General features: G+C 50.8%; 10 protein-coding genes across 10 annotated transcripts; 4 read left to right on the forward strand and 6 right to left on the reverse strand.

Moving 5' to 3' along the window:
- The first annotated feature begins 838 nt into the window (after nt 1-838).
- P168DRAFT_322932 (ubiquitin C-terminal hydrolase 37) lies at nt 839-2,676 on the forward strand. The gene is made up of 6 exons (XM_024840619.1): nt 839-1,131; nt 1,208-1,302; nt 1,369-1,468; nt 1,532-1,713; nt 1,771-1,955; nt 2,011-2,676. The coding sequence occupies exons 1-6, from the start codon at nt 988-990 to the stop codon at nt 2,553-2,555; spliced, it is 1,251 nt and encodes a 416-aa protein (XP_024696290.1). The 5' UTR covers nt 839-987; the 3' UTR covers nt 2,556-2,676.
- A 510-nt stretch (nt 2,677-3,186) lies between these two features.
- Nucleotides 3,187-5,399, forward strand: P168DRAFT_285901 (putative oxysterol binding protein (Orp8)). Its single transcript, XM_024836241.1, has 6 exons — nt 3,187-3,532; nt 3,614-3,690; nt 3,755-3,794; nt 3,852-3,921; nt 3,983-4,042; nt 4,169-5,399. The coding sequence occupies exons 1-6, from the start codon at nt 3,447-3,449 to the stop codon at nt 5,120-5,122; spliced, it is 1,287 nt and encodes a 428-aa protein (XP_024696291.1). The 5' UTR covers nt 3,187-3,446; the 3' UTR covers nt 5,123-5,399.
- A 140-nt stretch (nt 5,400-5,539) lies between these two features.
- Nucleotides 5,540-9,719, reverse strand: P168DRAFT_307988 (condensin subunit YCS4). Its single transcript, XM_024839156.1, has 6 exons — nt 9,361-9,719; nt 8,777-9,282; nt 8,601-8,724; nt 8,407-8,548; nt 5,983-8,349; nt 5,540-5,919 (listed from the first exon to the last, which is right to left on the reverse strand). The coding sequence occupies exons 1-6, from the start codon at nt 9,594-9,596 to the stop codon at nt 5,746-5,748; spliced, it is 3,549 nt and encodes a 1,182-aa protein (XP_024696292.1). The 5' UTR covers nt 9,597-9,719; the 3' UTR covers nt 5,540-5,745.
- Nucleotides 9,720-10,222: 503 nt separating this feature from the next.
- Nucleotides 10,223-12,200, forward strand: P168DRAFT_261584 (serine/threonine protein kinase CDC7). Its single transcript, XM_024834700.1, has 4 exons — nt 10,223-10,655; nt 10,737-11,196; nt 11,249-11,309; nt 11,415-12,200. The coding sequence occupies exons 1-4, from the start codon at nt 10,379-10,381 to the stop codon at nt 12,093-12,095; spliced, it is 1,479 nt and encodes a 492-aa protein (XP_024696293.1). The 5' UTR covers nt 10,223-10,378; the 3' UTR covers nt 12,096-12,200.
- Nucleotides 12,201-12,313: 113 nt separating this feature from the next.
- On the reverse strand, nt 12,314-13,670 carry P168DRAFT_261586 (ubiquitin-specific protease OTU1). Its single transcript, XM_024834701.1, has one exon. It carries the CDS (start codon nt 13,379-13,381, stop codon nt 12,401-12,403), a length of 981 nt encoding a protein of 326 aa, XP_024696294.1. The 5' UTR covers nt 13,382-13,670; the 3' UTR covers nt 12,314-12,400.
- Nucleotides 13,671-14,062: 392 nt separating this feature from the next.
- P168DRAFT_245734 (putative RSC complex subunit (RSC1)) lies at nt 14,063-17,418 on the forward strand. Its single transcript, XM_024834017.1, has 5 exons — nt 14,063-14,342; nt 14,427-14,589; nt 14,664-14,732; nt 14,803-16,077; nt 16,143-17,418. The coding sequence occupies exons 1-5, from the start codon at nt 14,167-14,169 to the stop codon at nt 17,136-17,138; spliced, it is 2,679 nt and encodes an 892-aa protein (XP_024696295.1). The 5' UTR covers nt 14,063-14,166; the 3' UTR covers nt 17,139-17,418.
- Nucleotides 17,419-17,677: 259 nt separating this feature from the next.
- P168DRAFT_750 (uncharacterized protein) lies at nt 17,678-18,185 on the reverse strand. Its single transcript, XM_024842129.1, has 2 exons — nt 17,967-18,185; nt 17,678-17,893 (listed from the first exon to the last, which is right to left on the reverse strand). The coding sequence occupies exons 1-2, from the start codon at nt 18,083-18,085 to the stop codon at nt 17,722-17,724; spliced, it is 291 nt and encodes a 96-aa protein (XP_024696296.1). The 5' UTR covers nt 18,086-18,185; the 3' UTR covers nt 17,678-17,721.
- A 100-nt stretch (nt 18,186-18,285) lies between these two features.
- On the reverse strand, nt 18,286-20,206 carry P168DRAFT_230500 (putative spindle poison sensitivity protein Scp3; the record flags this gene model as incomplete). Its single annotated transcript, XM_024833242.1, has 3 exons — nt 18,286-19,722; nt 19,839-19,960; nt 20,089-20,206. 3 exons carry the CDS (start codon nt 20,204-20,206, stop codon nt 18,286-18,288), a joined length of 1,677 nt encoding a protein of 558 aa, XP_024696297.1.
- A 1,163-nt stretch (nt 20,207-21,369) lies between these two features.
- P168DRAFT_313851 (putative TBP interacting domain protein) lies at nt 21,370-22,494 on the reverse strand (the record flags this gene model as incomplete). Its single annotated transcript, XM_024839707.1, has 4 exons — nt 21,370-21,405; nt 21,470-21,885; nt 21,932-21,994; nt 22,452-22,494. The coding sequence occupies 4 exons, from the start codon at nt 22,492-22,494 to the stop codon at nt 21,370-21,372; spliced, it is 558 nt and encodes a 185-aa protein (XP_024696298.1).
- Nucleotides 22,495-22,929: 435 nt separating this feature from the next.
- Nucleotides 22,930-25,206, reverse strand: P168DRAFT_313852 (putative chitin synthase activator (Chs3); the record flags this gene model as incomplete). The annotated part of the gene is made up of 4 exons (XM_024839708.1): nt 22,930-22,941; nt 23,001-24,227; nt 24,290-24,409; nt 24,469-25,206. 4 exons carry the CDS (start codon nt 25,204-25,206, stop codon nt 22,930-22,932), a joined length of 2,097 nt encoding a protein of 698 aa, XP_024696299.1.
- Between the last annotated feature and the right edge of the window lie 1,298 nt (nt 25,207-26,504).

Genomic DNA, 26,504 nt, shown 5'->3' on the forward strand with positions numbered 1-26,504 from the left:
CGCAGACAGCGAATGTCCCAATGTTCTAGGTCGCAACAGACCTACTGAAAATTGCAAGAGGGTAATGGGGACGTGAGGGAGTGAGGGGGGAAGTCAAGAAGTTCACAGCTCGCTGAGGGTGGAATGAAAGGCAGTTGGAAGTTGGAGTCTGGAGGAATTTAGTCGGAGCTCCTGCGGTGAATCAAACTTTCAAGTGATGATCAGTAGGAATTGGGACGGCATGACCGGAGCTAAGAGACTGCTTCTACCGGTGTGAATATGAAAAAAATGATTCTTTTGTATCTTTGTTATTTTGTCTATTAAATTTATTTTATTTCATTATATCTATATTATATTATTATTATTATCATCATTTTAAAAGCTGCAGCTTCCGAACTCAGTGGCGGATAAACGCGTGGAGTCGCGCGTCAGTCCGACAGCTTAATCCAATCACAAAAAGTCCAGATCGGACAGTTCCCAACCTACACCTTCCACCTCTGACTGTCTGGAGTGCTGTACTAGTAGGAAGAGGGTGAGGTGCAGAAGCTGCTCCTGCGTTTCTTTGACTTTACAATACAGCACTCTTTCTCCGATCCGATCTACCGGGTAGATATCACTCCATCACTGCATCTACTGGTAGCGATGTAAGTACAAGATCGGCGACCATCTGTGAACTACGACTTGTACGGAACACTCAGTGTTGATTGCTGGGAAGTTGCTGGATCTAATAATTTCCGGTTCTCAGGTACCTCCTAGTGTCAATTTGGACCTTATGATCGAGTATAATAGCTCTCAAGGGTTCTGTCGATGCGAAGGCCTAGCTATTACGTTGCACTGCACAGAGCTATACGTACGGTCTTGAGGTTGCAAATCCCACCAGTCCTCATATCTCATTCTTTTGCCTAGAAGGAGGTGTCGAGCTCTTGACTCAGATCAGCTCTTTCATCCCCCACTTGAGCTGTCGCAAATAGAGAACTCAGTTGATCGTCCAGCAACGAGGCTCTGATAATGACCCAGCCTACTAAACGAAGACGGCTGGACTCTCAGCCAAACGTACCAGAGGATGACTGTGCTGCTACGGATCCTTTTCGACCGGCAACGATGCAGGATAAGCAACAATGGAACGGGTTTTGCGAGATCGAATCAGAACCGGTACGGCCCGATATATCTACCATTTTCTTCGCTCTTCCAGCTTGTCAGCCGTGATCTCTGGGCTAACTATGGCAAGGCTCTCTTCAACGTAATGCTCCGAGAATTTGGGGTGAAGGGGGTCAAAGTCCAAGAAGTGATTTCCTTGGACGAAGAGATGATGGCATTTCTAAAGTGAGTGCCGCGTGGGATTTTCCGACAGGTCGGTCGTCTTACGTATTGACTGTTCCGTCCGAATAGCAAGCCTATATATGGGCTTATCTTCTTGTTTCGGTGGCGCGAAGATGACCCCAACAAGCAAGAAGCGAGCTGCCCGGATGGGTTATGGTTTGCAAATCAAGTTAGTATCTACATATCTACATCGGCATTGCAAGCGTGCACCCGTCACTAATTACCAAAATAGACGGCTAGCAATTCCTGTGCTAGTGTGGCGCTTCTGAACATTGTCAATAATATCGAAGGAGTTGACCTGGGCGAGCATCTGCAACAGTTCAAGGACTTTACTATGCCATTCACCCCGGCACTGAGAGGGGACGCTATCAGTAACTTCGATTTTGTCAAACGGATACATAATTCCTTTGCAAGGTAGGTCGACCATTGCCAGCTTTCCCTATTCGCAACACGTTCTCATTTCCAAAACAGAAGGATGGATATTTTCAACTGCGACCTTTCGCTTAAGCACGAGGCATTGACCAGACGATCAAATTCCAGAAAGAACGAGCATGACGACGGTGAGCCAGATTCTGGGTTCCACTTTGTTGCGTTCGTGCCCGCTCTGGGCAGGGTATGGAAGTTCGATGGCCTTGAGCGCCAGCCCCAGTCGCTTGGTACGTCCGATGACTCTTCTCGTGAAGCAATTTTTCTAAACAAAGAGTCATGCAGGGGAATGCACACCAGACACGGATTGGCTGGATTTGGTCAAGTCGGATATACTTAAGCGGATGGCTGAGTATGAAGAAGGACGGATTGAGTTTTCCATCCTGAGCCTTTCAAAAGATCCGCTTGTCGATTCGATTGAGCAATTGGCAATCAATGTGCGCAGTTTGGTAATGGTCAATCAACGACTATCGTCTGTCAACCACGACCCAGGAATCTGTGGCGAACACGCGTTTACTGATCCTCTCCCTGAGAATACCCTTCTGGAACCCGATGCTTCCTACGCGTTGACTAGAGAGGCGATCGACGAGGCTACAATCCCTGAGGCCCGACTCGAGCAATACCGATCGTGCGGCCCTCAAGAACTCTTTCAACACCGGGAGCAGTTGAGTACTGCACAGAGAGGGCTCCGAGCTGCTATTCGGGATGAGCAGCAATCCAATCAAGCCGACGACGATTACGCAGCGGGGCGGCGGTATGACTATGGTCCTGCTATTCGCGCGTGGGTACGGTTGTTGGCCCGGAAGGGCACGATGGAGGACTTGATTTAGCAAGTAAGGGGGATCTCCTCGGTGTATTTGGCCAATTCCTACAGGTGCGACGCCAACAGAATCCATATACGCAGTGGGTTGGTCAGTTTATCCACTCCTTCCACTAGGAACTGAAGAAGTCGTCTGTGTTGTATGTCGCATGTCGCATGCCGCATTATAGATATACCTGCCAATTCCGCATACAATCGGATAGAGGGAACGAAACCGCACTTGTAAGATGGTTGACTACATCTGTATTGGCCGTGTACTCCGTAGTATCAAACCCACTAATGCAAGGGAAAAAGGCGCCCTCGTGTTGCGCCAATTGGACGACAAGCCGCCCGCAGAGGAGAAGTAGGGACCTCGGATGGATCCACGGGGTAATACAGTCCCCTTCTCGGAGGAGGTTCTGTGGCTGATTCCTGCGGGTATCCTAGTATTGTCAACGAAGTATCTATAGAAGAATAACCATAGCCAAGGATGTTACAGTAATTTGACCAGGTTCTTGACCTGTAGCATCGAATGTACCAAAACGAGGGGAGCAGTAGTAAGTAGATGGCGGCGTGACTAAACGACCGAAAAGAACGTCACCGCCTAAAGTCCAAAGGCCGCATCCGCACCGCCTTGTTTCAGTATATCTCTGGTGGATCATGCCTCTTTTGCTCCACAACTTCTTCCACTTCAGACCTTTTTCTTTTCTCTTTCTCTCGGCGTTTTGTGTGGACTAACAGTCTCATTTGGTGTTGGTCTATTTTCTGGCGCATAGTGATCTACTTGGATCGAGACGCCGGTCAAGTTGTCAGCCAGTCTTTACACTTGCGGCTTGCCACCTTCGGTCCGCGATAGTTTCATTGCCTGCCTTCGTCGGCCGTACCATCGCTTCTCTCTCTGTCTCTGGGCATCGGGGTCGCCATGTCGTCCGCTACGGCTTCCGATGCTCCCGAAAAGGCTCCCGATGATTCCTCGAAGCTCAAGACCTTTCTGTCTATACTGCGCAAGTATGCACTAGTTACCCTGGCCTCATGCAATCCCTCTTATACCAGTAGCTCGATGCTAACGCCGTGATAACTCCCTTATAGGTTCATCGGGGTAGCTGACATCGCCTCCGTTCGCTTCTCATTGCCTGCACATCTCCTCGAGCCCACGCCTAATCTGGGTAGGTTAACCTCTGGACCCAACAAGGACCCGCTATACTCGACGGATACTGACATCCCAATCAGAATACTGGAACTACTTGGATAGACCGGAGACCTTTGCAAGGTCAGCAAGGATGCTTACACTGCCACCGAACCTCATTTTCTGACATGAGAGTTGCAGCATTGGTAAATCAGATGACCCGCTGGGTCGTATGTTGGAGGTTCTGAGGTTTTGGTTTACCAAGGACCTGGTACATCTACCCAAACGTTCTTGATCATATTTCCTCGGGACGTTTGCTGAACATGTCACAGAAATACATCAAGGGCAAACCATGCAAGCCGTATAACTCCACACTCGGTGAATTCTTCAGGGTAAGTTGGGCGTCGTTCCCTGACCGTTCCACTCCAGTTGATTTGCATATATTCGCCCCCCCCCCCCCCCCCCCCCCCCCCCCCCCCCCGTCTTACCCGCTCTCTAATCCATGACGCCCGTCCTAGTGTACCTGGGAGATCAACCAGTCTCTCCCAGAAGTTTCAGTACCGTCCAAGGCAAGCGGTGCAACCAACACGGCGCCTGCCGCCAAGAAGGACAGCGATGGACCGGTCAAGGTATGCTACTTGACCGAGCAAACGTCTCATCATCCACCAGTGTCTGCATTCTTCATCGACTGCCCTGAACAAGGCGTTTCAGCTCGTGGCTTTGACCAGATCAGTGCGAAGTTCACAGGCACGAGTATTCGCGTTGCCCCGGGCCAACATAACCTGGGCATCTTCATTAATATCGAAAAGAGAGATAATGAGGAGTATCAGCTAACCCACCCTGACGCTCACCTAGGGGGGCTACTGAGGGGAGCACTGGCTATCACCGTGTCCGATACGTGCTACATCACATGCTCCCGGACACGTATCAAAGTGATCCTGCAGTACCTAGAGGAAGGTTGGATTGGCCGAGCCCAGAACAAGGTTGAAGGTGTCATTTTCCGGTATAATCCTGATAAAGATACCACCACGAAAATCAAGGACGTCCCCGATGGTGATGTTCTCGCCAAGATTAGTGGATCATGGCACGGGAAGGTATACTATACTTTGGCTGGAACCAACGAGCCCCAGGTCTTGATTGATCTCGCGCCTCTTTTCCCAGTCGCCAAAAATGTGCCACCGGAAGACAATCAACTCACCAACGAATCCCGTCGGTTCTGGTCGGGTGTCACGACAGCGATCGTGAACAAGAAATACAGCCAAGCAACCAAACTCAAGCAGGATATTGAGGAACGGCAACGGCAAAAGGCAGCCGAACGACAGGCCCGCAACGAGAAGTGGCAACCTCGCTTCTTCACCGAGGCTGTTACGCCCTTGGGGAAACCCCAGCTGACCGAAGAAGGGTATAAAGCGTTGGAAGGCCTCCGCCATGATGAGTACCTACTCGAGGAGAACGAAACACAGGGTGCATAGAGTCATAGCGGCTTGCTGCTTTCGGGTATACATGAACGTCTTGTGGGTTTGGCGTATCTGGTAAAGAGACCATATAGGTCGGCATTTATTTTTTTCATTGGGTTTTTTTCTGCACTGTTACAACTTCTCTTGTGTTATTGTATTGAGAGAATTTCGCAACGCATGAACTTGTACCTTTGACCTAGGCTGTGTGTGATATTGTTGTCAATTGAACCAGACTTAATCCGTGCTTTCTTGAAGCCAATTAGCCTGACTACCAACAAATATAACACTGAACCAAGCCTATCATATTCAACATAATGGAGATTCAACACAGTCGATTAGCCACACTTGATGCCAGTGCGCGTACCCATGCAGATTTCAAAATGGTAATGTTCAAGTATGTGAATGGAAATAGAGAATATACTAGTAAACAGCCAAGAAAGTATTCACTGAGGATTATCTTAAGAAGTAAATACATAGAAAGGAACATAAATTCATGAAGCACGTTGATCCAACGCTGTAAAGTCATAATAACACCATCACCAATGACAAATCTTGCGCCCCTATATCTGAATAAAGCAAACCATTCCGACCAGACCCCTCAAAAACTTAACCAGCAAAGACAGCATGTAACATTCAGCCTAAGCGTTCGCTGAGACAACTTTGTTGAAGCCTGCCGTCACTGTCTTTGTGATATCTTCGTTCTTATGCGGGAGCAGAGACAGTGCGTATGCCACGTCGTTCCATTGGCGCTCTGTTTCACACCGGGGAAGTCGGGCAGCGAGCTTGTCGGCTAATTGCCGAGCGTGTTTCTCCTAGAAGGACAGTGTTAGTTCCAAACTTATGTATGAATATGTGTTAGGAGGGGAATTCTTTACCTTTTCAACGAATCCAATGAGGAACTTGACAATGCGTCTAAGTGAAGCCTCCTCCAGGTTTCGCTCGGCACTTAAGAGACTGAACATGTCGACGAAATGGTTATACACGGCGTTGTCCTTGCTCGCCAATTCAGTGAAGAACATGCGAGCCAAGTCGGCAATCCGCTTGTCGTCGTCTTCCAGGCACTTGGCCATCTCGCCCAGCTGTCCCTTGACCTTGACCTGACCGGCAAGGATGAGGAAGGTAAGGGTCATAAGACATGTGCGCTTGACAGACGCATCATCATCGTTGAGTCGACGATACAAGAAGTCTGTGTTCTCGTCGATCAGATGGTTGAAGCACACAGCCATGTCGCCTAGGGCGATCACTGCATTGCTGCGGACGGTGGGATCTTCAGATCGCTCCATGATTGTGATCAACAAGGGCAAGTTCTTCTCGCAGTATTCTGCTGAGACACACATCAACTTTGCCAGGCACAAGGTCGCTGATGCCTGGAGATTCCGGTCACAGTATATATTGCTGTTGGCGCAGATTTCGGCGACAAGAGGGCCGAAATTCGACAAAAGCGAGTTTTCTCCATAGAGCAGTTCTCGTTCCCGGATATGCGCCATGGCGTCTGTGAAATCGTCCTCAGTTGTCCCGCCAATAAGGTCCAATTCATCCTTCTCAGCGTCGTTGTCTTGAGCCGATGTGGATACCTTATTCTTCTCCTGCTCTGCTTTGCGGCGTTTGAAATCAAGTTCACACAACTCCAAGTGCACGATCTGTTTGATGGCAATATGGCCAACGACAAACAGCAGCTGTGACAATGCAGCGGAGGAGGTTTTGAGTTTGGAGCCTTCGCCGTCGCTTGACGCAGTTCCGGGCCGCTGTTCCTCTCCTTCGTCCGCATTTGAAGGTGAGCGCTGTATTTGTGGCTGGAAGACAAACTTGGTCTTGCGCTTGAGAATATCAGAGCAGAGAACATCCGGATGCTTGGAGAGCGCGTAAATTGCCCCAATAGCTTGCTCTGCAACCCCATACCACTCTTTGCTATCCGAAATGGCCTCAACCATGTCCGCGAGTTTGGTCAAGATCGGGTGGTCGTTCGCAAGCTTAGGTATGCCCGTGTCCTTATTTTTGGCCTGGCGGCCTGGTACCATCCTTCGTAGAGCAACGCACGAGTATCTGGCGAGAACGAGATCGGTCCTTCCTAGGTTACCGAGCCCGATCCGTAGTATCGTTTCGATCTCTTTGATGACTACTTCCGGATCGGCCAAAGCGAGCATTCCAAGAACGATTATAGCACCGCGGCGCTGAGTCTTTGAAATTTCCTTCTTCTGGACACCATACACTTGCCATAATTTGGAGACAACAGACTCTGGAATATTACCAGCTTTCATCATTGTACTGATCAATTGTTCCAAGCAAGTAAGCTCGGCCGGCGTGGAGCCAAAAGTCAGACTGATCATGTTTCGAGCAATGTAGATTGCAGCATCGTTGGGGGTGAAGGAAGTTGGCGCTTCAAAGAAAAGTCCCTTGTAGCAGTCGATAAGGTGAGTCTGAACCCCTTTGCCTTCATCGCTATTGCCTTTCGTCCAGATGAGTCGGAGCATACGGCGAATGCCACTCCGGGAGGTTTCAACCTTGTAAGCGTCAAGAACCACAAAAAAGTCCATAGCTTCAATGGCTTCGCTCTTGTTTCTCGATGATAAGAGCTGGGAGACCACGGTAGAAGCGGAATGGAGCACCTCAACGAATCGGATGGCCTCGTTATAATATTTTCTGGTCAACTGTAGCCGTCCAAGCAATTCGGAAGTCGCTGCTTGTTCAGCAGCCTTTTTCACTGCAGCCACCTTCTCCTCGTCTGTCATGCGCGGTGCTTTGGATGGTGAGTCGTCAGGCAGTTGGGTGGCGTCATCCAATAATTCGCTGTCAACATGCGTCGCTTCGCCATCAAATCCGGGTGTTTCCGGCGGTCTCAGGGCATTGAGTTCGGCATCAACGGCATCCAGTCTGCCTGACCACTCGCTGAGTGAAAGTTGCCCACCATGCATAATGCTGAACGGATGGGTAGAGACCAGCTTTGAGAGTAGCTTGATGGCGTTACGTCGTACATTGCTGCTCTTGTCCTCCAAACTTCTTGCCGCCAGCTCTGAAACAGCCTGTCGCCTCTTTGGGAACTTCTGTTCAAGATCGCAAACCTTCATATACACTTGGATTGCTCGGCACCGGCAGTAAGGGTTGATATCCAGGAAGCGTTCCTCGAGGACGTCGAAAAAGGCATTAATTTGCGTCTTGTAGTTGTCACTTCGCTCTTCTTGCCGGCTGAGGTCAAAGATCAGATTTCCGCACACCTCGACGACTGCGCAACGGAGCGTGTATGACTAAAATGGCGAGAGATTAGTACAGAATTCTAAAGGTGCATGGAACGGGTGCGGTACCTCGCTGTCAAGCTGCTTTGCGAGCAGAGTCATTTGTTTGATAATGAGGCGTGGGGCAAGCTCAGAGAGCTTCACGATAAATGCAGACACCGACTTTGGACCGCGCGTATCGTTTGAATTGAATTCTTTGTTCCCGAGTTCCCTGTGATGGGTGAGTGATTGCTCGTCTAGCAAGGCAGTAATTCCGCACGTACTTGAGAATCTCATCTGAAAGCTGGGGGTAATCATATTGCTCCGCAAGGATGTGTAAAAACTCGGCCATTGGTTCGGAAAGATGCTCGAAGTATGTCAAACTTTGCACAATTGACGTCTGGGCTCCTATTTTGCAAGTTAGAATCATCCCAGCAATTCACGGCAGGTTGTAGTGTACCAAAAGCATGGCCATGATGTTTGACCGCAATACACAAGACCTTGAAAGCATGCATTCGGATGGTCATGTTCTTCACGCGCTGCTCGCTTTCGAGGATGAGATAAACGGAGCGGGTGAATAGGTTGATGAAGGTGTCGCGGTCTGACGTAGTCATGAATATCTTGCCTAGTTTGAGCTTCATTACCTTGCACATCGTCTCCATGGATATCTGGATCTGGGTTGTCCAGTCCCAATGACCATCCTTGGCCATCTTCGACCTGGATTTTCCGGCCCCGCGCCGAGCGGGGGCTGCCTCGGCGGGTTTCTCTGCTGCTTTGACTTCGACTGCTGAAAGGGCCCACTGCAGAAGGAACCCATACATTTCGAGCAGCTGCTTGTGTTGCTGAATGACATCTTGTTCATCGGACTCGAGATCGGTGTGAATGGTATCTGCTTCGACTGACAGCCCCGAGACGATCAGGTCGAGAAGCTTGCTTAGGGATTTCGTCGGAAGAAAGGAAGAGTATCTGCATAGATCAAAAAGTTCAGAATTGGGTCCACAAGCGTCGGCGACGCCGAAAGATTTGTTAGGGGCCAGGGCGCACTTGAGTAAAAATTGCATCGAGTCAAAGAAGGCCGGCCGCGCCAGTCCTTCGGGGCTCTCCGCGACCCCATCAACGATGGGATTTAACACATTATCAACCAGCGAGGCCGATATTTGATCGGGATCAGTTTCACAGTCCAGTAGCTCTGGGTCGGCTTCGGGGGTCGGGACAGAGGCAGGGTCACTCAAGTAATACTTGAGCGACTCATTGATATCGAATTGGGCCCTGTCCTCCATGGGGGGCAACTGCGAGGATGAAGCCTCGAACAAGGCGATCGTTGGCTAGTAGTGACGAAATCAAACCAGGAGGAATTCTCATCCGAGGAATCTTGGTGGTGATGAGAGGAGGGGGAGGGCAGTTATGTTGAATTGCGGAGGGGGTGGAGGTGGAAGAGCGGCGGGCGGATGAGTGGCCTGGGGCTTTGTTTGTGTTTTGCCATTTTCTTCCATTTATTATTGCTTGGACGGTTACCCAAGGTACCTCAAGACTGGTACGTGTATCCCACCAATAGTTCATGATACAATACATTCTAGATACCAGACACAGCCAGATCCCTTGTATTCTGCATGATTCTTATATATTGATATTATATATATATTGGATATGTCGACAATAGATTAGAAATATGTAAATATAGTCAAAAAGAGGTAGTAAGCAACAATGGTCGAATATACTGATTCGGTTTGTTTTGTATTTTCGTACCTACCTTACCTGTGTATCTTACTACTACCGCGTTCCTAACAGAGTCAACTGGTCAATCTGTGAGTGCCTGGTATTCGGTACCAATCAATGACTGGATGCGTAATAGATTACCAGATTCATTGTCAACTTTCAGTTTTCCAGATCGTTGGATTGCAATCTTCACAACTCTCACGCATCGCATAGACCTTTCTGTCTCCCACACCGTCTAATGTTCTAAATCATCTTCTAGGCCAAGCTGCGCACCGCATGAACGTCCTTTGAACCAATCGCTGAACCTGGACAGTCCAGTCACAACTCCTCGCGCGCATCTGATATAATGACTTCATTCGATATGACACTAGTAAAGCCTTTTGAGACAGAGCAACAAAACCCCGGATCTTTAGTACCAGAACACGCGTCGAGGTCGAGATATATCGAGGAAATCGGGGGGAGGGAGGAACTTTGTGACCAATACAGCGAAGAGAGTGGCAATGAGGAGAATAGCCAGGACGATGAGGACGTCGATGATTCCGTCAAGGAAGACATGAAGAAACTAGAAGATACATTCCCAGGAATCTCGGACCAATTTCGATTAGTGAACAGGATTGGGGAAGGTATTCGAACTCTCCCTCTCTAAACTCCTTCATCTGTCTTATCGTTCTTCTGCTAATTGGTAATTGGTTATCCATCTATAGGGACGTTCTCAACTGTTTACAAAGCCGAAGATCTTATGTATGACGTCTACAAGAACGACTGGGATATGTTTCAAAACAACCAGGACGACGTGCCGACAAGCCCACCGTCCAAGAAAAGGCGTGTAGAAGATCAGAATCACCACTCGTTACCAGATCGGCGGCGAAAACCTCGGTACGTCGCGTTGAAGAAGATCTATGTGACTAGCAGTCCAATCCGAATCCAGAATGAATTGGAACTGCTCCATGATCTCCGAGGGTGTCGTTCGGTATGCCCGTTGATCACAGCCTTCCGTCACCAAGATCAGGTTGTGGCTGTTTTGCCCTTCTTCCCTCACACCGACTTTCGCATACAATATCGTACCTTCATGGTCGCAGACATGCGGCATTACTTCCGCTCGTTATTTACCGCACTTCATTCAGTCCATAAGCACAACATTCTTCACCGAGATATCAAACCAACGTGAGATTAGAACGTCCCTGCTACCATACCAATCGACTAACTCCTTCGACAGTAATTTCCTGTATAACCCTGACCTGCGAGAAGGTGTGTTGGTCGACTTCGGCCTGGCTGAGGTTAGTTTCTTTCTCTTCCCTGTCATTGTTTCCTTGGCTTTTCCCTCTAGGACACCTATTGTCATTAGATAGTATCCGGTGTTAGCAGCTAATAGAAGACGGCAGCGTGAGGGTTCCGAATACACCGGCACATGTTTGTGTACCAATTCAAAGTTAGCCCGTCACGGGCGAGTGCTGCAAAGCTACCATTACGCCCATAACTCGACTGCTTCGCTTGCAACCGGCTACCCGAAGAATGATTCAAGGCCTTCGAGGCGCGCCAACCGAGCCGGAACTCGGGGTTTCCGTGCACCGGAGGTCCTGTTCAAATGCACCTCCCAAACCACCAAGATAGATATGTGGTCGTCCGGTGTCATCCTCCTGACACTACTTGGTCGTAGATTTCCCTTTTTCAATTCAGCGGATGACGTTGACGCCATGATTGAGATGGCCAGCATATTCGGGACACGCCGTATGAAAGCCGCATCAGCCATGCATGGTCAGATCTTTGAAACCAACATCCCAACGATTGGCGAAAAGGGGTACAGCTGGGAGAAGCTTGTCAAGTGGGCCAGTTGCGTAGAGGACCTAACGGAGAGTGAGAAACAGGCGACTCGTCTGCTCGCAGGTCTGATGGAACTGGACCCCTATCGACGACTGAGCGCGAAGGAGGCTCTGCAGCACGAGTTCTTCACCGATCCCATTGACCACGATGTGGAATGGGGCGGCAACCCGGATGATAGCGGAGATACGGGGGAAGACGATGGCGATAAAGAAGGCGAGGCAGATGAGGTGGCGATGGTTTAGCTTGATGCGATTAATGTATGACCATATGATCCAGTGTCAATTCAGATTGGTGCAATCATTCTTAATGAGCTTTACGCCAGGCAGTTCCACCGCAAGATACCGCTCTTATTGGCGCATACTGCTATCTAGACTCGCTTGACAGTTATTATTTTAGGCTTACGCTGGTGCACAGATGCTGCTAAGAACGTACACACGGGTATATATATATATATATATATGCATTTATAAGTATATCTTCAGATGTGCAACTCCCAGTCACAAAAGCATCCTAAAAGACGCAGAGTTGATCCGTGTTGGCCACTGATCTAACTAGCCTCCCCAAAATCGTAGTGCCCAGTTTGCGCTGCATGCTGCGTGGCACCTTTCTCTCCCGTGAAGACGCCCCCACACGTATTGCAACGTATTTGAAATCCCGCAGTGTCAGTATAGTAGTGTTTCTGCTGCAAGACCTCACAGAGCGCCAACGATCTGTCCAACACTATAGGATCCGCCGCATCGAACACTTTTGTATCAAACTCAGGCGGGGCATGCGAATGTGTGAATGGAGGATCCGACGGCGACAAGGCAATAGTATCATAATGGATCCCAGAATAGACGAGGATACAGCGAGTGGGAGGGCCCTCGTTAAAGCGGTCAACCCGCAAAGTCTGCACATCAATCGAGCAGATCTCGATGTCAAAGTGTTTGCTCAAAATGCTGAGTTCAATACCCCCGCCCCAAGAGTCCTCATTCTGTATCCAGCGGCAATAGTCCTCGGGTTTCCGCTCCAGCACTGCCTCGGAATAGAGATCCGGGTTCTCGTGGATCGTCTGCGCTATTACAGACCGCAGTTCGTTCATCGCGTCCATTCCTCCCATGATTGCGCTCCCCACGGCGCGGAATAGACATGAGTTGTCGTCGGGCATGATACGTAAGACAAATGTACCGGAGTGCTCGGGGGACGGCAGCTCCGGTGGATCGTCGGATGCATCTTTGGGTTTTTGCGACGGCGAAGGCTTGTCTAGTTGGGGCTGGTTGGTAGAAATAGGCTCGGGGTGGTCGTTCCCAGTGTCCTTTTTTGTGATTATGAGTTGTTCCCCGTTGAGGTTCAGGCCGGCTTCAGTGAGCTTCTGATCTGGCTGAAGCGTGTCCAGTGTTAATGGTCTGATTTCCGGGTACCCATATTTGACATCGAAGGCACCCAGGCCTGTCGTCTCTGCGATTTGGCTTCGAAGGTCGCCAACGGTTGCATCGTCATCGAGAGTTACAGTGGACTGTCCAGCAGGGCCACGGACTCGGACTCTCATTCTTGTTGCGGTTCTCAAGTGCCAGGAGGATGGAGTCTAAGGAAGGTAGAGTTGCTCTTCTCACACGAGGGCGTCAGGACATATATCGAGTGGAAAGGAGGAACTTCGAAGGTAGAAAGGGGACTGTCGCTACTACCAAGAACAGGCGCATGAGCTAGCGGGGAATGACCTGCGGGTGTGACGATTGACCCAGTGGGTTCATCTTCAATGTGGGGCAGGCGTGTTGCATCATTCTAGAGCAACAAAGAAGATATGATCTGAAGGACTATTGAGCTTGTCAATGCCTGTAACTGGAACTAGCGGATTTCTGGATCACTCAAGAGCAGGACTGATATAGTGACGATACTGCGTTTACTGATTGATACTGTATCTATTCAAGTCGACTTGAATTACCAGTAATCCCGTAGACAGGATGATGTATACTCCGTATAATACCTTTACCTTTCCCACGCATACCACAGTAACTATAAACTTACCATAGATTCTTGAGGTTTATTCTGTCCAAGCAGCAATACGTGGTGGCGTAACGGAATTTCGAAAGATCACCTGTGTATCGTACTGTAATATACATCGAAAGCGGTCAGGAACCAAACAGGGATGAGTCAGCATAGCTGCGATACTCTTCCGATCCCCAGGTGTTGTCCTGCTCCTGCCCTTCTCTCTCCTGCTGCTTATCCACGGCCGCGCGCTTGTGTTCATCTTCTACCTGTTCAAAAATCGTCCAGAATTGTCAAGAAAGCTCTGCGTTGTCGGCCAACCTTGGGGCTGGCGTCATACCTGTGAGCATGGAGAAGGCTCCCGAGCCGGCGCAAACCCAACCCACTGCTGAGGAGCCGGTCAAATCGATCGAGGATGATAATACTAGGGGTGATGGCGCGGCGCCTGCGAGTAGCGTCACCGAAGAACAATGGAGGTCGATGATGGATGTTACCCTGGCGATCTACGAGGTTAGGGAAGAAGAGTAAGCCTTTGTCCCTGGTGTCCCTCGTCCCAAGATCAATGCGACTTTGCTTTGTCCAGGCTAACCAACCGTACCTGTGCGCAGTGGACACGACCCATCGCGATTGTTCCATCGCAGCGTCAACAAGCGCAATGTCCCCGATTATTACGAGATCATCAAGGAACCCATGGCGCTGAGTATCTTGAAGGCCAAGATCAACAAACGCGAGTACAAACAGTTTTCCGAATTTGTGCGCGACTGTGCTTTGGTATCTATTTACCCTTCTTGTCCCTTCCAATCATCATGATTTGCAATGGGCTTGAATCTGACTCTGTCGCTCAGATTCCTCATAACGCGCAAACGTATAACCGTCCGAAGTCCCAGGCGTATGAAGACGCGCTCGTAATCAAGGTTCGTCCAATAGCCGTGGAGCCTAAACTTACCTTTTTGGTCTACTAGCTTGCTAATGAGTCCCTTATAGGAAGTGTTCGCTGCGGAGTTCCAAATACTAAAGAACAAGGGGATTATCACGGCCGAGGAAGCCGAGCTCCCGGACCTCGGGGAGATTCCTGAAGCGGACCCGCTCCCCGAAGAAGAGGGGGAGGAAGAGGACGAAGACGAAGAGGACGAAGAGGATGAAGACGACTCCGATGACGATGGCCGACGGAAGAAGAAACGCGGTCCTCGCCCCGGGCCCAAGCCGCATGGTGCAAAGGAAGATAGCCACAAGTCGCATGATCCGGAGCTGAGAAAGAAACGAGGCCGACCACCACGTGTCGACACCCCTATGGAGGCTAGGATAAAAGCAATCCTGAAAGGGATCAGAAAGCTGAAAGGGCCAAACAGCCAGCTGAAAGTACGGCACTTCGAGCGCTTGCCGGACAAGGCCACCTACCCGGATTACTATGTGGAAATCAAAGAGCCCATCGCGATCGACATCATCAAGAGGAAATCAAAGCGGAAGAAGTACAACTCGGTGGATCATTTTATGAGGGATATGGACTTGATGTTCAATAACGCCAAGGCCTATAACCAGCCGGACAGCCAGATCTACAGAGACGCCGTTGATCTGCAGGCGGAGGCACGGAAACTTGCTGAGCACGAGAAGAAGAAACCGGACAGCGAATACCTGATGGAAGATGGACGGTTGCCTCTGCCGGACGGCATACTCCACAAAGGTGAGATGTGGAAGGTGGGTGATTGGGTCCATATTCAAAATCCCAACGATGTGACAAAACCGATCGTGGCGCAAATCTATCGAACATGGCAGGACGCCGCGGGCGAGAAATGGATAAACGCCTGTTGGTACTATCGGCCGGAGCAGACTGTTCATCACTTCGAAAAACACTTCTATCCTAACGAGGTGGTTAAGACCGGCCAGTACCGAGACCACCGCGTGGACGAGATTGTTGACCGGTGCTTCGTGATGTTTTTTACCCGCTACAATCGTGGGCGGCCTAGAGGTCTCCCGCTCGATAAGGATGTTTACGTCTGCGAAGCCCGGTACAACGAAGAGAAACACAAGTTGAACAAAATCAAGACCTGGGCAAGTTGCCTGCCGGACGAGGTGCGAGAAAAGGACTATGAGATGGATCTGTTCGACGTCCCAAGGCGGATCAAGAAGATTCCCAGCCCGATTAAACACCTGCTTAAGGACGACGCGAAAGAGACAGATGATCTCCCGAAACCGACCTGGGGCGCGGATAATGCACCGCCCATTGTCGGCGCAGTTCACCGACGTCCACGCGATGAAAATGTGAGTTCTCTCCATATCTCATGTCTCATATACAGAACTTTGCCATTAACGAGGCTGTTTTCCAGGAATCCCCACCTCCGGAACCAACTCCGACACCGCCGCCGTCATTGCCGCAGTCGAGTATGCCTTCCGTCCCTCGACAAACTCCCATGAACCATATATCCGCGCGGCCAATCGTCAATGGCCAGGGTCATACCCCTGCGGCAGGTGCTACCCCTGTCCCGACACGCTCCCCAGCTGCTCCGATTGCACCTGTTCACGGCTCTCCCGTGCCGGTACCTCCAGTCAATTACCAGCAGCCGCAGGTTCCTCCGGCGCAAGCCTATCAGCCCGTATTACAGAGGCGACCCAGCGGACTCATGCCACAAACCCCACACGTCGCCTCCTGGCAAGCATCACCGGTCCCTCCTAGTTATGCGGCTGCGCAGCCTTCGCCGTACACACCGTATCAGACGAGTCGTTTGCCAGTAGCACCAGGTGCAGTCTACAACTCAAACGGCCCTCGTCCGACCGAGGTCTTCCACTTGAGCGATGCTGCAAACGAGGCCATACCCGCCGACATTCGTGAGAAGTTCCACTGCGATGACCAAGGCCGCGTCCTTTTCTTTTCCTCTCCGCCTCTTGATATCGTACCATCCGTGCAGCCGAAGCTCGGCCATTCTCTCAAGTATCTCGCAGCGAAAGAAGAGCGACGGAAGCTCGTTGAGTCCAGAAAGCGAAAAGAAAACGACGAAGAACAAGAGCGCGCAGAGAATGCGAAGCGCCAGCGTGCAGACGACGAAACGGCCCTTACTTCTCGGGTAGAAGCACTAACAGTCAAGGCCATGGAGGCAATGACAGAGAACATCGTGTCAGGAACGGACGCGATCTACGAGATGCTGTACGGGGGTCAAGCAGGCCAGGCTCGACATACTGATGCCGAGGTGCACAGCCGAAGAGTCTCTGCCGATCAGATCTCCCACGACAAGACGGCGCAGATCCAAGCCCACTCCAAGGATACGAGTCTCACTAGCCTCAAAGCCCGTGCCATATACATGGACGAGGTCAACCGGGGGGGTTAGATAGAAGTCAATGGAGCATCACACTCTTGATAACGACTGCACGATGTTGCAGTGGAGGTGTGCTCATCATCCCCATGCAACGGATGGGAGTATGATAACCATCAATGACTATTTATCTATCTCCCTTTCCCTATTCTACTTCATTTTGATTGTATGCACTTCGTGTATCAGAACCAGGACAGGAGTCTTCAGAAGGCGAAGGCTCGATTGATTGAATTTTTTCCTGTAAATTATAGCTAGCAGCATCGCAGAGTTGATTTAATCAATGGGACGTTTCAACACTATAACTGTCTACTTTTTACTTTTGTAGAGAACAGACAGCCGAAGTAGAGCAAAGAGAATCTACCCAGCAGCATATTAAGCGTGCAAAGGGAACATCTGAACGTGACGTAGGTATGTACTATGTATGTATGTATATATTGTCCAATCATGTATCTCAACCTGGAAACCTTGCACAGATCATGAGCACAATGGAAGAGAAAACAGTTTGAGATGAGATGAGATGAGAGGGTAAAGTTCAGAGACAAAGATAAAAGGTAGATAGATACAAAAGTATTCAAAATGTCCCAAAAAAAAATATAGGTCAATCAATAGAAAAATCGATATTGAAAAGAAGCATTGAATTCAAAAAACCAAAAGGATCAAAGATAAGATTGAGAAAAAAAAAAAAAAAGAATAGAGAAAAAGCTGTGATATGTTTGTTCCCACATTTTGAAAAACCCCGCTTGTCCTTGCGAATTAAACCAAAAGTTTGTCTAATGGATGATTGATTGATGGATTAGATGCAAGATAGATAGATAAAATAGATAGATAGAAGGAGTAGCTAGCCTTCTCGGATCGATCACCGGGTTCAACAGTTCTATACAAAAGTATCTCCCTTGCTTAGGGATGGATAGTGGACGCCGGTTTTTGGTAAGTTCCGATGGATAGATAGGTGAAGGAGTCATGACAGACCGACGTCCACGAGGATTTGTTTCGTCACCCGAAGGATCGATTTGCTTCGTATGAACCCCGTATTTTGCTTTTTCTCATTTTGTGCCACCTTTGATTCGGCCTAGGTGTCAATATAATAGACGAGACCGGCCATAAAGATCGTCAAGGTGGATATCGCACTCCCCCACGGCTCAATAGTGGGGGAGGGATTTTATCATGTCTGAAAGGCCGCGTTGCCGGTTGGCGTCGAATCCTCGTCATTGGAGTCCGTCTTGTTGGTATCCCACGAAGAGCTGTTCCGCTTATTATTCTCTTCTTCCTCCATGGAAAAGACCAGGTCACTTTGTTCCTCGTCGATCTTGCTCGTGCTGACCGGCGACGAGACGGTCCGGTCTAGGCGGCTGCTGGGGCCGGCGGAGGACGAGTGGCGGGCCGTCCCGGGGTGTAAGGACATGCCGCTCAGTTGCTGTGATATCATCGACGTGGACGGTTGAAGGGAGGAAGAGGAACCCGTCACGTACGGCGATACGTCGCCTGAAAATTGGCGGCTCCCGATGGGGCCTAAACTAGGGCTGGTGCCCATGTGCAAGGAGGATTCACGCAGAGGCGAACCCACGTGCGGGAAAGATGTACCAGTACCGTGGGAATCTTCCTCCTTTTTCTGTCGTTGTTTGGCGAACAGGGCCCCGAAGCGCGACGGACTGGATCCCAGTGGGGAGCCAACCTTCGAGAGACTGGTGCTGGTCATTCCGAGACCACTGAGATCGCGGTGAGTTGAGCCCAGGTCGTGGTCCGTGCGCGACAGGCGACGAAGCCGCTCCTGGGGCGTCAGGACGTCATCATGTAGGTTCATCGGTAGATAGTCTTCCTCCATGGGGAAATTGCTGTCCTCCCAATCGTCCAAGGCGGTGGGTCGCGGTACACTGGCTGACAGCATCCGTGGCTTCACCGGCCGCTGCGAATGTAGGAACCGCGGGCCTTGTCCATCTTCAGTGATTCCAGGGGGTGAGGATCCCATCATCGAAGAATATTTCCTCGAATCGGGCCCGTAGACCGTATCGCGGAGGTTTCGAAGCGCATCCGAGGGGACGCCCACTCTCTGAGCGGGGGGCGACAGTTCCAGTCCAAACTTGGAGGGCATAGAGGCGGCCACGGGACCGTAACGAGCCGCGTGCGAAATTCCTTGGCTGTCAAACGACGCAGGTAGCGGGGCATCGAGGGCCGTGAGGTGATGGTGGCTGGGGGACATGGGGAAGCGCATGTCATCCGGAGGCGAGCCGTACTTCGACCCAGCGTCCGAAGCTAAACCAGCATCAATCGTGGGGATGGGGTCGTACGATGGGGGCGGCGGTTGTTGTTGTTGTTGTTGCTGTTGCTGTTGCTGCTGCTGTTGTTGCTGCTGCGCATGTAAGACTGCAAGCTCATCCTGAGGCGGCACTTGACCAGCATATCGGGCATCGTGTCCGTTCATCCGCTGTTGCGACAGCACCGAGTTCGTCAAGGCTGAATCTTGGTTGACATAGGCCTGGGGATTGACCCGGCCTCCCAGGTTCAGATGGCTTCCCCCCATGGTCATACTGGGGCGATTGACCCGTCGCCCGTCTGGAAGAATATGCGCCAGCGCACATTTGGCACCGAATTTGCAATTACCCTAGATCAATAGAAAGCACGGTGGTTAGATCATCCTGGCAAATCCAGTCAAAGGGCCAACGCAGAAGTAGGGGATCACTACTGGTGGTTGAAATTCGACATAAGTGCGATCCATACCTTTGTGAAATACTTGCAAGGAGCATAATCGATCGCAGAATCGGTGGAATGTAAAAAGGGACAGGCAGGACCGGCCTGACAGGCACCCTGTCGGAAGAATTTGCAGGGAACATGCTTGGTATCTGGATCGGTGACAACCGTGAGATCAGCCCTCTATCATTGGAGACCGACTAGAACACCGCGCACGAGCGATCCAAGAAGGAGAGCCATCCGCTTGAGTGGCCATAATCAAGGAAGAAGAATCTCTTACTGCTTTGATTAGGGGGACTTCGGGCAGTCATATCGAAGCCTGAGACATTGCGGGAATGACCGTTCTGTAGAGGCTGCTGGGTGCCGGACGGGACCGGGAGAGGAGCGCGACCTTTCATGTCACCCGAGAGACGATTTGGAGGACGAGAGGGATGAGAGGGAGGAGGTTGAGGAGAGGCGGGGGATTCTGAGAGGCGGATAACTGCATGGCCACGGGGAGGGAGGGAGAGGAGGCTGATGCAGGTTGGGAAGAGTACAAAATCGATCGGGGAGTTTGGGGAGTTTGGGAGGGGTTTATCGCACGGGGGGCGATTTGCTCGGGAGGGGAAAATAGGTCGAATCGGGGGTTGTGATTGGCGGAGGGACTGGGCGGTGAGAGGTGGAGAACTATCACTGAGGCTGCCACTTATACTGAACTGACAATCAACACATCAACAGATGTATGAGACAGGAAGAAGTCAGAGTGGATCTAGATCCTGACACTCTCATGCGGAAAGTATTCACCCTGGAGATGAGGAGAAGAGTATGGAATCGTGCTTACCAAGAGCCTTGATCCTAGGTGTTCGGACATCCAGCGTACCTACAACCAGCCCTGCTTCATATCATAAGATGATGTGATCCTGACAGATTTGGTCTCATCTGAAAGACGTTGGAATAAGAAAGAGAATAGTATTGAAATAAAACAAAGGTAGTCAAGCATACCACAGTTCAAAACCCCTCTCGTTCCACCCTGTCCATCAATCAACTAACCCTGGTCCATGAGCTTACAATGCTGGTGATGAAACGAAGGCATGACTCTCAATAAACCTCACAAAAACAAGTTAAAAGCAAGAGACACATGACCGACACACAGACAAGACAACAATTGAGTACCTCCGGAGAAAGACCTCCCCCAGGGTATGGCGTCATACCATACAATCACCTGGCTCATGACTCCGTCGCATGGACGCCCACCTCCTTGCGGGATGATAATCTTATTCTAGGCTCATCTGATGATCAGTCCGCATCGTAGCTCTCCTCAGCTTTCTCCTTCCCCTCTTCTCAAACTGGCAAATCACAGGGTCTCGGGGCCTGTTTTCGGGCGGGGGAGGTTGCCGATCACCCCATCCTTCCCCACAGTTTTCCTGCCGAATGTTCTTTCAATTTTGACTATGTAGACATCAGCTGAGATCATGTAGACATCAGCTTTGGACATGGGAACATCTGACTATACCAGACAGACATTTGACTATTATTATATCATGACGGGGTAGCTGGTCATCGGGAGCACAGCACCTGGTAATCATTCGAACGGGGACCCTTCCATCCCCAAGGAATCCTAGCCATAGTCGTCAGTACAAGCCCAACAGCCAGCCATTTATCAACGGGTTGATAACACATACCCAAAGTTCCCCCCGACTCATATCCCCCGGCAACACCTCAGTGCAGCTATCCCACAGAGCCCGACATATCCTCCTCCGGACAGCAACACAGTCCTTCCAACGCTTCCACTCTAAATCAAGACCGACACTACTCTCACCATCACAAGAACCATCTTTCAGCGGGTTACTCTCCCGAACACGAGCAAGCTGCGCCGTAATCGACGCGACTTCTTCCCGAAGTTTCTCAATATCATAGCGCAGCTCCGAAAGCAAGGGCTTTGCACAGCACGCGGTCAACTCCGCGCGTGTCTTCCGCTCGCTGACCTTGAGTTTGTCGATTTGCTCTTGGAGTTGCGTCGCTGTTGATTCTTCTGCTGCGATGGTTTCTGGCGTACTGTTTGGTGCTAATTGTAAGGCGTGGTAGACGATTTGTTTCCCTTTATATATGAGCTCTGCTCTTGGTTTTGGACAAGGGATAATAACCTGCGACGCGGCTTTCGATCTGCTTGTTCTTGTGGAGCTCGCGCAAGGCTTTCACGGCGTGTGCTGTGTAGTGTTAGTCGATGGAGAGGGGTGGGGTTTTGGAGGATAATTGGATAAGGTGATAGATACCCTTAGTGACTTTGTTATGTAGGTTCGTAGAGACATCAGCTGCCTAGATAGGATTGTCAGAATATATGCTAGCTTTTATCATTTCGGTAGATATATGGAAATTCACCGAATAGGGACGACTATAGTGGGAACACATCAACATGCATACCCCTGAACACGCATTGTATAGCAGTAGGGAGTACAAGAAGTCATACCCTTGCTTTTCTAGAAGCGAGTCAGCCGTGTGCAGCATGTCCCATACGATGCCAGCCAAGTAACTGCATAGGTGTAATCCAGGATGGATAAGAAGACACTTACGAAGGTACTCCAGAACCAGCGCAGTTCCATCATCAACTACTATAATAATTAACGGTAAAGGCTCTTGCAACCAGACTGACAACAGTTCGCTCACCATGGCTACTCGAGTCTTCATCTTTCTTGTTTCGTTTCGACATCTTGATACCGGTCTTACTAGACAGTTTGAACACACTAGGGTTGGGGAATGGGGGGCGCAAAGAAGAGAGGGAACAGGTTCTCGCGCGTCGTTTCTAGGTCTACTTCAGACAGATGTAGTCCATCCAGTTCCTGGCATGATCACGTGGCAGACGGTCACCTCCAACCTGAGGCTGAGATTATTTGCTGGAAAAGCGCAATACACAGATACATATATACAGCCAAAACAGGAACAGAAAAAAAGGCAGATGCTGATGAAGAAGAAGCCCGCAATTGAAATGTATTTGCCAACGTCCACTACCCTCTAGTTACCCACCTACCTAGTCCATGAAATACACGTCATCAAAGCAAAAAAGAAAAAGACAGGATACCCTCAAGATTTCTGAAACATAAAGCAATCGAGCGATGATAATAAAAGATGCGAAACGAACCGGGTATCACATGACGATCTAGAAGCAAGGTTAGTTGTGGGATGAAAACGACAAACGGAAGCAGCAGTGGAACATACGCAATCACCGTCTTTTTGAGCACTGGGGACTCCCATCTCCTCAAAAGTCTTGGGGCCCTTTCCTGGTAGGCTACCCTGCGATTTGGATGGCTGGGCGGGCGGTCGTTGGCTGGCCGAGGTCGCTGAGGACGGCGGTTTCGGCGTGGAGGAGGAACTCGGGGGCCGGGAATCGGCCCGGCCCGGGAACGATGCGCTCGAAGGCGAGGCAAGTGGTCGCGGGGATCCCACCGGACCACCTTGGGCGTGAGGAGACATCGGGGTCCGCACGGGCCGCCGATCCGGGGGCATATCCGTACGCTGGGGACGCCTCCGCATGTCACCGGCCTGGGGCTCCATCGGTGCGGAGTAGCCAACGTCGAGTTTGGGGCCGGCGGACACGGGGGTCATCGACGGGGTGCCCGGGGGCGGAGACCGGTATCCCATCGGCCCCGGTCCGTATGACGCGGCGCGGTTGTAGCCAGGGGCGTTCGATCGAATGTTGGGGTTGATACCAAAGGCAGAGCTGGGTCGGGGATCCGGCGCCCCGTAGCCCGGTGGATAGACGGGGCGGGCACGCGATGCCGGTCGATCGGGATATGGCGCAGACGCGGGGGGGTTGTTCTCCGCAATACTCATCCGGGACGGGTCGGGCATTTCGAGGTTCTCGGTGTTCGACCTGAGGTTGGGACGTTGAGATCCATAGCGGGACTTGATGCGCGCGATGGCCACCTGTTCATGGTCCTTGCGGGATAAAGTCTTGGAGCGAGAGATACTATCGATGCGGCCCGTGGCGTCCTTGTTCCCGCTGGCTGCGGCTTTGGCGTACCAGCTTCTGGCCTCTTTGATGTCCGACGGCACGAAGATGCCAACCTCGTAGAAGTACCCCAGGGCGAATTCGGCGGTCGGGAACCCACTCTGAGCCGCGCGCTGGGCATAGATAAACGCCATCTCGTCGTTCTTTTCGAAGACGCCTTCATGGCCGCAGAGGAACCACTTGCTGATGGCCATCTCCGCTTCCGGTTCGCCCTGACGCGCAGCCAACGCGTTGTAGTGCAAGGACAGCGCCGGGTTGAAGTCGCACCCCAGCTGGCACAGTTCGTAGGCGGCACCGATCTTCACCTGGGCTTTGGCAAATCCATGGAAGGCGGCCTTTTCGATATTGACACGGGAGGCGTTGAGATCGAGCGGGAGGAAGGCCTCCGGAACGTTCACCTGGGGAAGTTCCCGGGCCAGGAGCATCCCGTAAACCTGTTGCCATTGCCATGGTTAGACCGCCGGGCTCGGAATTGCGCGGGATGGTTCCAACTTACGTAGGCACCCTGGGGCGCATTCTCGTCGCAGGACTGTGCTGCAAGGCTGATGTACTCCAGACCCGTCTGGAAATCCTGGCGTTGGCCATGCTGGCCGAGGAGGATCATCATTCCCAGGCGCTGCCAACCATGTCAGTCGGGGAGGGAGACAGATTAGCGTACATGGGAGAGGGGCATACGTAGAACGAGGCGGAGTCTGCAAGGGCGACGCCCTTCTGGTAGTGTCTGATGGCCTTCTCTGGCTCTCCCGAACTCTCGAATTGCATCCCAATCCGGTATTCCGCGCGCGCGTAGCCTTTCTCCGCGGCTCTCATGTACGAACGGAAGGCTTCCTTCTTGTCAATGCGACAGTTGAATTTACCGAATTCCAGCCACATGCCCTTGATGAACTCGGCCTTGGGATGAGACTGATCGGCCAGGAAACTGACGATATTCATGGCGTCGACCTTCAACTGGCGCTCGACCGGCGGGGTCTGCGGGCGCGGGGGTTGGATCAACGACAGTCGAGTCTCATTCTGCATGGCGACCTCGACGTAAGCCAGCGCATCCTGGGCCCAGGCCAACTGCATCTCCGGGTCATTGGACGACAAGACGGTCATGCGCACGCGCTCCAGGTTCGCTTCTCGCTGCTCATCGGTCGGGGGGACATTCGGGGGCGGGTTGCGCAGAGCGGGAAAGGCCGAAAAGTTGGGGGGATCCATGGTGTCATAGACGGCGGCTTGTTCGTAGTGGGAGGCAGCTTCGTAACCCGACGAGGGGATGGGCTGACCTTGAACGACGGCGGCGGAAGAGGATCGTTCAGGGAAACCCGAGCGGTCATATTGGACGGGAAATTGTTGTTGAGATCGATAGGGGTTTCGAGCCTCATGCTCGAGGTGTGCAATATTATCCTGCATATTCTCCGGAACTTCGGGCATCACTCTGCAGGGGGGAAAAGCGATGATAAATTTAGGATTAGCAACCCATCCACAGTGTCACGCCAGATAGTGCTTTTGTTATTGTATTTTGCTTTTTTGTACTGGTTTGTTTTTTTTTTTCTTTCTGCCGACTTGTCTTTCTTCTCTCATACCCAATTTGGGGGGATTCTCCTCTTCTTTGTTCTGAACGATATGTCTTTTTGAGGGAGAGAGTGGGGGTGTGGTTGGAGGGGAGGGGGGAGGAGATGGTGTTGTGTAAGGGTAGCTGGGGCTGAGCAACGAAAGATGGATATCAGGTCATACCTTTGAGGGGAAGGAGAGATGACCTCTGGCATGTAAAAGTCATCCTGACCCCCTGGATACCTGGTTGCACCTAGTCGTGGCTGACCGCGACCTTGCGGGGGTCGATTCATCATTTTCAGCGATGCAGCAGTTCCCGACTAGTTGCTGAACTGTTTTCTTCGTTCCTCTTTTTTCTTCTTGATTTGGTATGTATGTTGGTACCCCTCGTTTGGTTTGTTGTCTTGTGTTTTGTTTGAAAGCCCGGTCGGGTTTGGCTTAGCTTGTAATAATAATAATAATAATAATCAAGAAGTCAGACAGAACCAGAGCTAGAGACAGAAGAAAAGAGAAAACGCGCCGCGGGGAGATTAGGAGTCAAGTTGGCCTGAGGTGGACGGATAAGGCGTGCAGGCAGCTGCGTCATTCTTGTATTGACTTTACAGATACTTGACCATGTTTTACCTATACTTTACACTATAGTCAGTGATTGTTATATACTTTCACTTTACTTATCGATCTTTCTTGTTTCCTTTCTTTCCTTACTTACTGTTTTACTTTCTCGCCCTGTCAAGAAATAAAGAAACCTAGAAAGCCATCTTTCCTAAAACATGGTTCATGCTGGAGGGGTAAGCAGTCAATACAGTGTGTAACTCTTCTTAGCCAGGTTACCAACCTCATACCGGAAAGTTTCAGGCAACTCCATACTACTTCCCACTATCCTCTCACTAGTTCTGCCCAGACAAAAAGGCCACTTTTAACAACGCAGAGTTCAAAAGGGATGATGGTCCACCGATCTACCATGATTATTGAACGCATCATACTTATCATTAATGATGTGGAAGTTCAATGATCGATTCCGGTGGATATACCCGGACTGATACCACCTAGTCCGTTCTATAGGCTATAGTCGGATATCGCTCTTCAGGTGTTACGATGTAGGTGTCTCGGTGGAAACAGGTTCCCAGAATCATTCGTTATCAAGAACGCGGACTGAATGCCAAGAATGCTACTAGTGA

The sequence above is a fragment of the Aspergillus campestris genome (genome assembly GCF_002847485.1).
Source record: "Aspergillus campestris IBT 28561 chromosome Unknown P168scaffold_1, whole genome shotgun sequence".
Classification (NCBI taxonomy): Eukaryota; Fungi; Ascomycota; class Eurotiomycetes; order Eurotiales; family Aspergillaceae; genus Aspergillus; species Aspergillus campestris.

Excerpts from the sequence above, each read along its gene's own strand:
- P168DRAFT_322932 (XM_024840619.1), top strand. The coding sequence starts at position 988 with ATGACCCAGCCTACTAAACGAAGACGGCTGGACTCTCAGCCAAACGTA. Across the intron at positions 1,132-1,207 it reads GCGAGATCGAATCAGAACCG|GCTCTCTTCAACGTAATGCT; the intron begins GTACGGCCCGAT and ends AACTATGGCAAG. Across the intron at positions 1,469-1,531 it reads GGTTATGGTTTGCAAATCAA|ACGGCTAGCAATTCCTGTGC; the intron begins GTTAGTATCTAC and ends TTACCAAAATAG.
- P168DRAFT_285901 (XM_024836241.1), top strand. The coding sequence starts at position 3,447 with ATGTCGTCCGCTACGGCTTCCGATGCTCCCGAAAAGGCTCCCGATGAT. Across the intron at positions 3,691-3,754 it reads CGAGCCCACGCCTAATCTGG|AATACTGGAACTACTTGGAT; the intron begins GTAGGTTAACCT and ends CATCCCAATCAG. Across the intron at positions 4,043-4,168 it reads CACTCGGTGAATTCTTCAGG|TGTACCTGGGAGATCAACCA; the intron begins GTAAGTTGGGCG and ends CGCCCGTCCTAG.
- P168DRAFT_307988 (XM_024839156.1), bottom strand. The coding sequence starts at position 9,596 with ATGGAGGACAGGGCCCAATTCGATATCAATGAGTCGCTCAAGTATTAC. Across the intron at positions 8,725-8,776 it reads ACATCATGGCCATGCTTTTG|GAGCCCAGACGTCAATTGTG; the intron begins GTACACTACAAC and ends CTTGCAAAATAG. Across the intron at positions 8,350-8,406 it reads CAAAGCAGCTTGACAGCGAG|TCATACACGCTCCGTTGCGC; the intron begins GTACCGCACCCG and ends TCGCCATTTTAG.
- P168DRAFT_261584 (XM_024834700.1), top strand. The coding sequence starts at position 10,379 with ATGACTTCATTCGATATGACACTAGTAAAGCCTTTTGAGACAGAGCAA. Across the intron at positions 11,197-11,248 it reads CACCGAGATATCAAACCAAC|TAATTTCCTGTATAACCCTG; the intron begins GTGAGATTAGAA and ends CTCCTTCGACAG. Across the intron at positions 11,310-11,414 it reads TCGACTTCGGCCTGGCTGAG|CGTGAGGGTTCCGAATACAC; the intron begins GTTAGTTTCTTT and ends AGAAGACGGCAG.
- P168DRAFT_261586 (XM_024834701.1), bottom strand. The coding sequence starts at position 13,381 with ATGAGAGTCCGAGTCCGTGGCCCTGCTGGACAGTCCACTGTAACTCTC.
- P168DRAFT_245734 (XM_024834017.1), top strand. The coding sequence starts at position 14,167 with ATGGAGAAGGCTCCCGAGCCGGCGCAAACCCAACCCACTGCTGAGGAG. Across the intron at positions 14,733-14,802 it reads AAGACGCGCTCGTAATCAAG|GAAGTGTTCGCTGCGGAGTT; the intron begins GTTCGTCCAATA and ends AGTCCCTTATAG. Across the intron at positions 16,078-16,142 it reads GACGTCCACGCGATGAAAAT|GAATCCCCACCTCCGGAACC; the intron begins GTGAGTTCTCTC and ends GCTGTTTTCCAG.
- P168DRAFT_750 (XM_024842129.1), bottom strand. The coding sequence starts at position 18,085 with ATGACTCCTTCACCTATCTATCCATCGGAACTTACCAAAAACCGGCGT. Across the intron at positions 17,894-17,966 it reads CCGGTGATCGATCCGAGAAG|ACAAACTTTTGGTTTAATTC; the intron begins GCTAGCTACTCC and ends ATCATCCATTAG.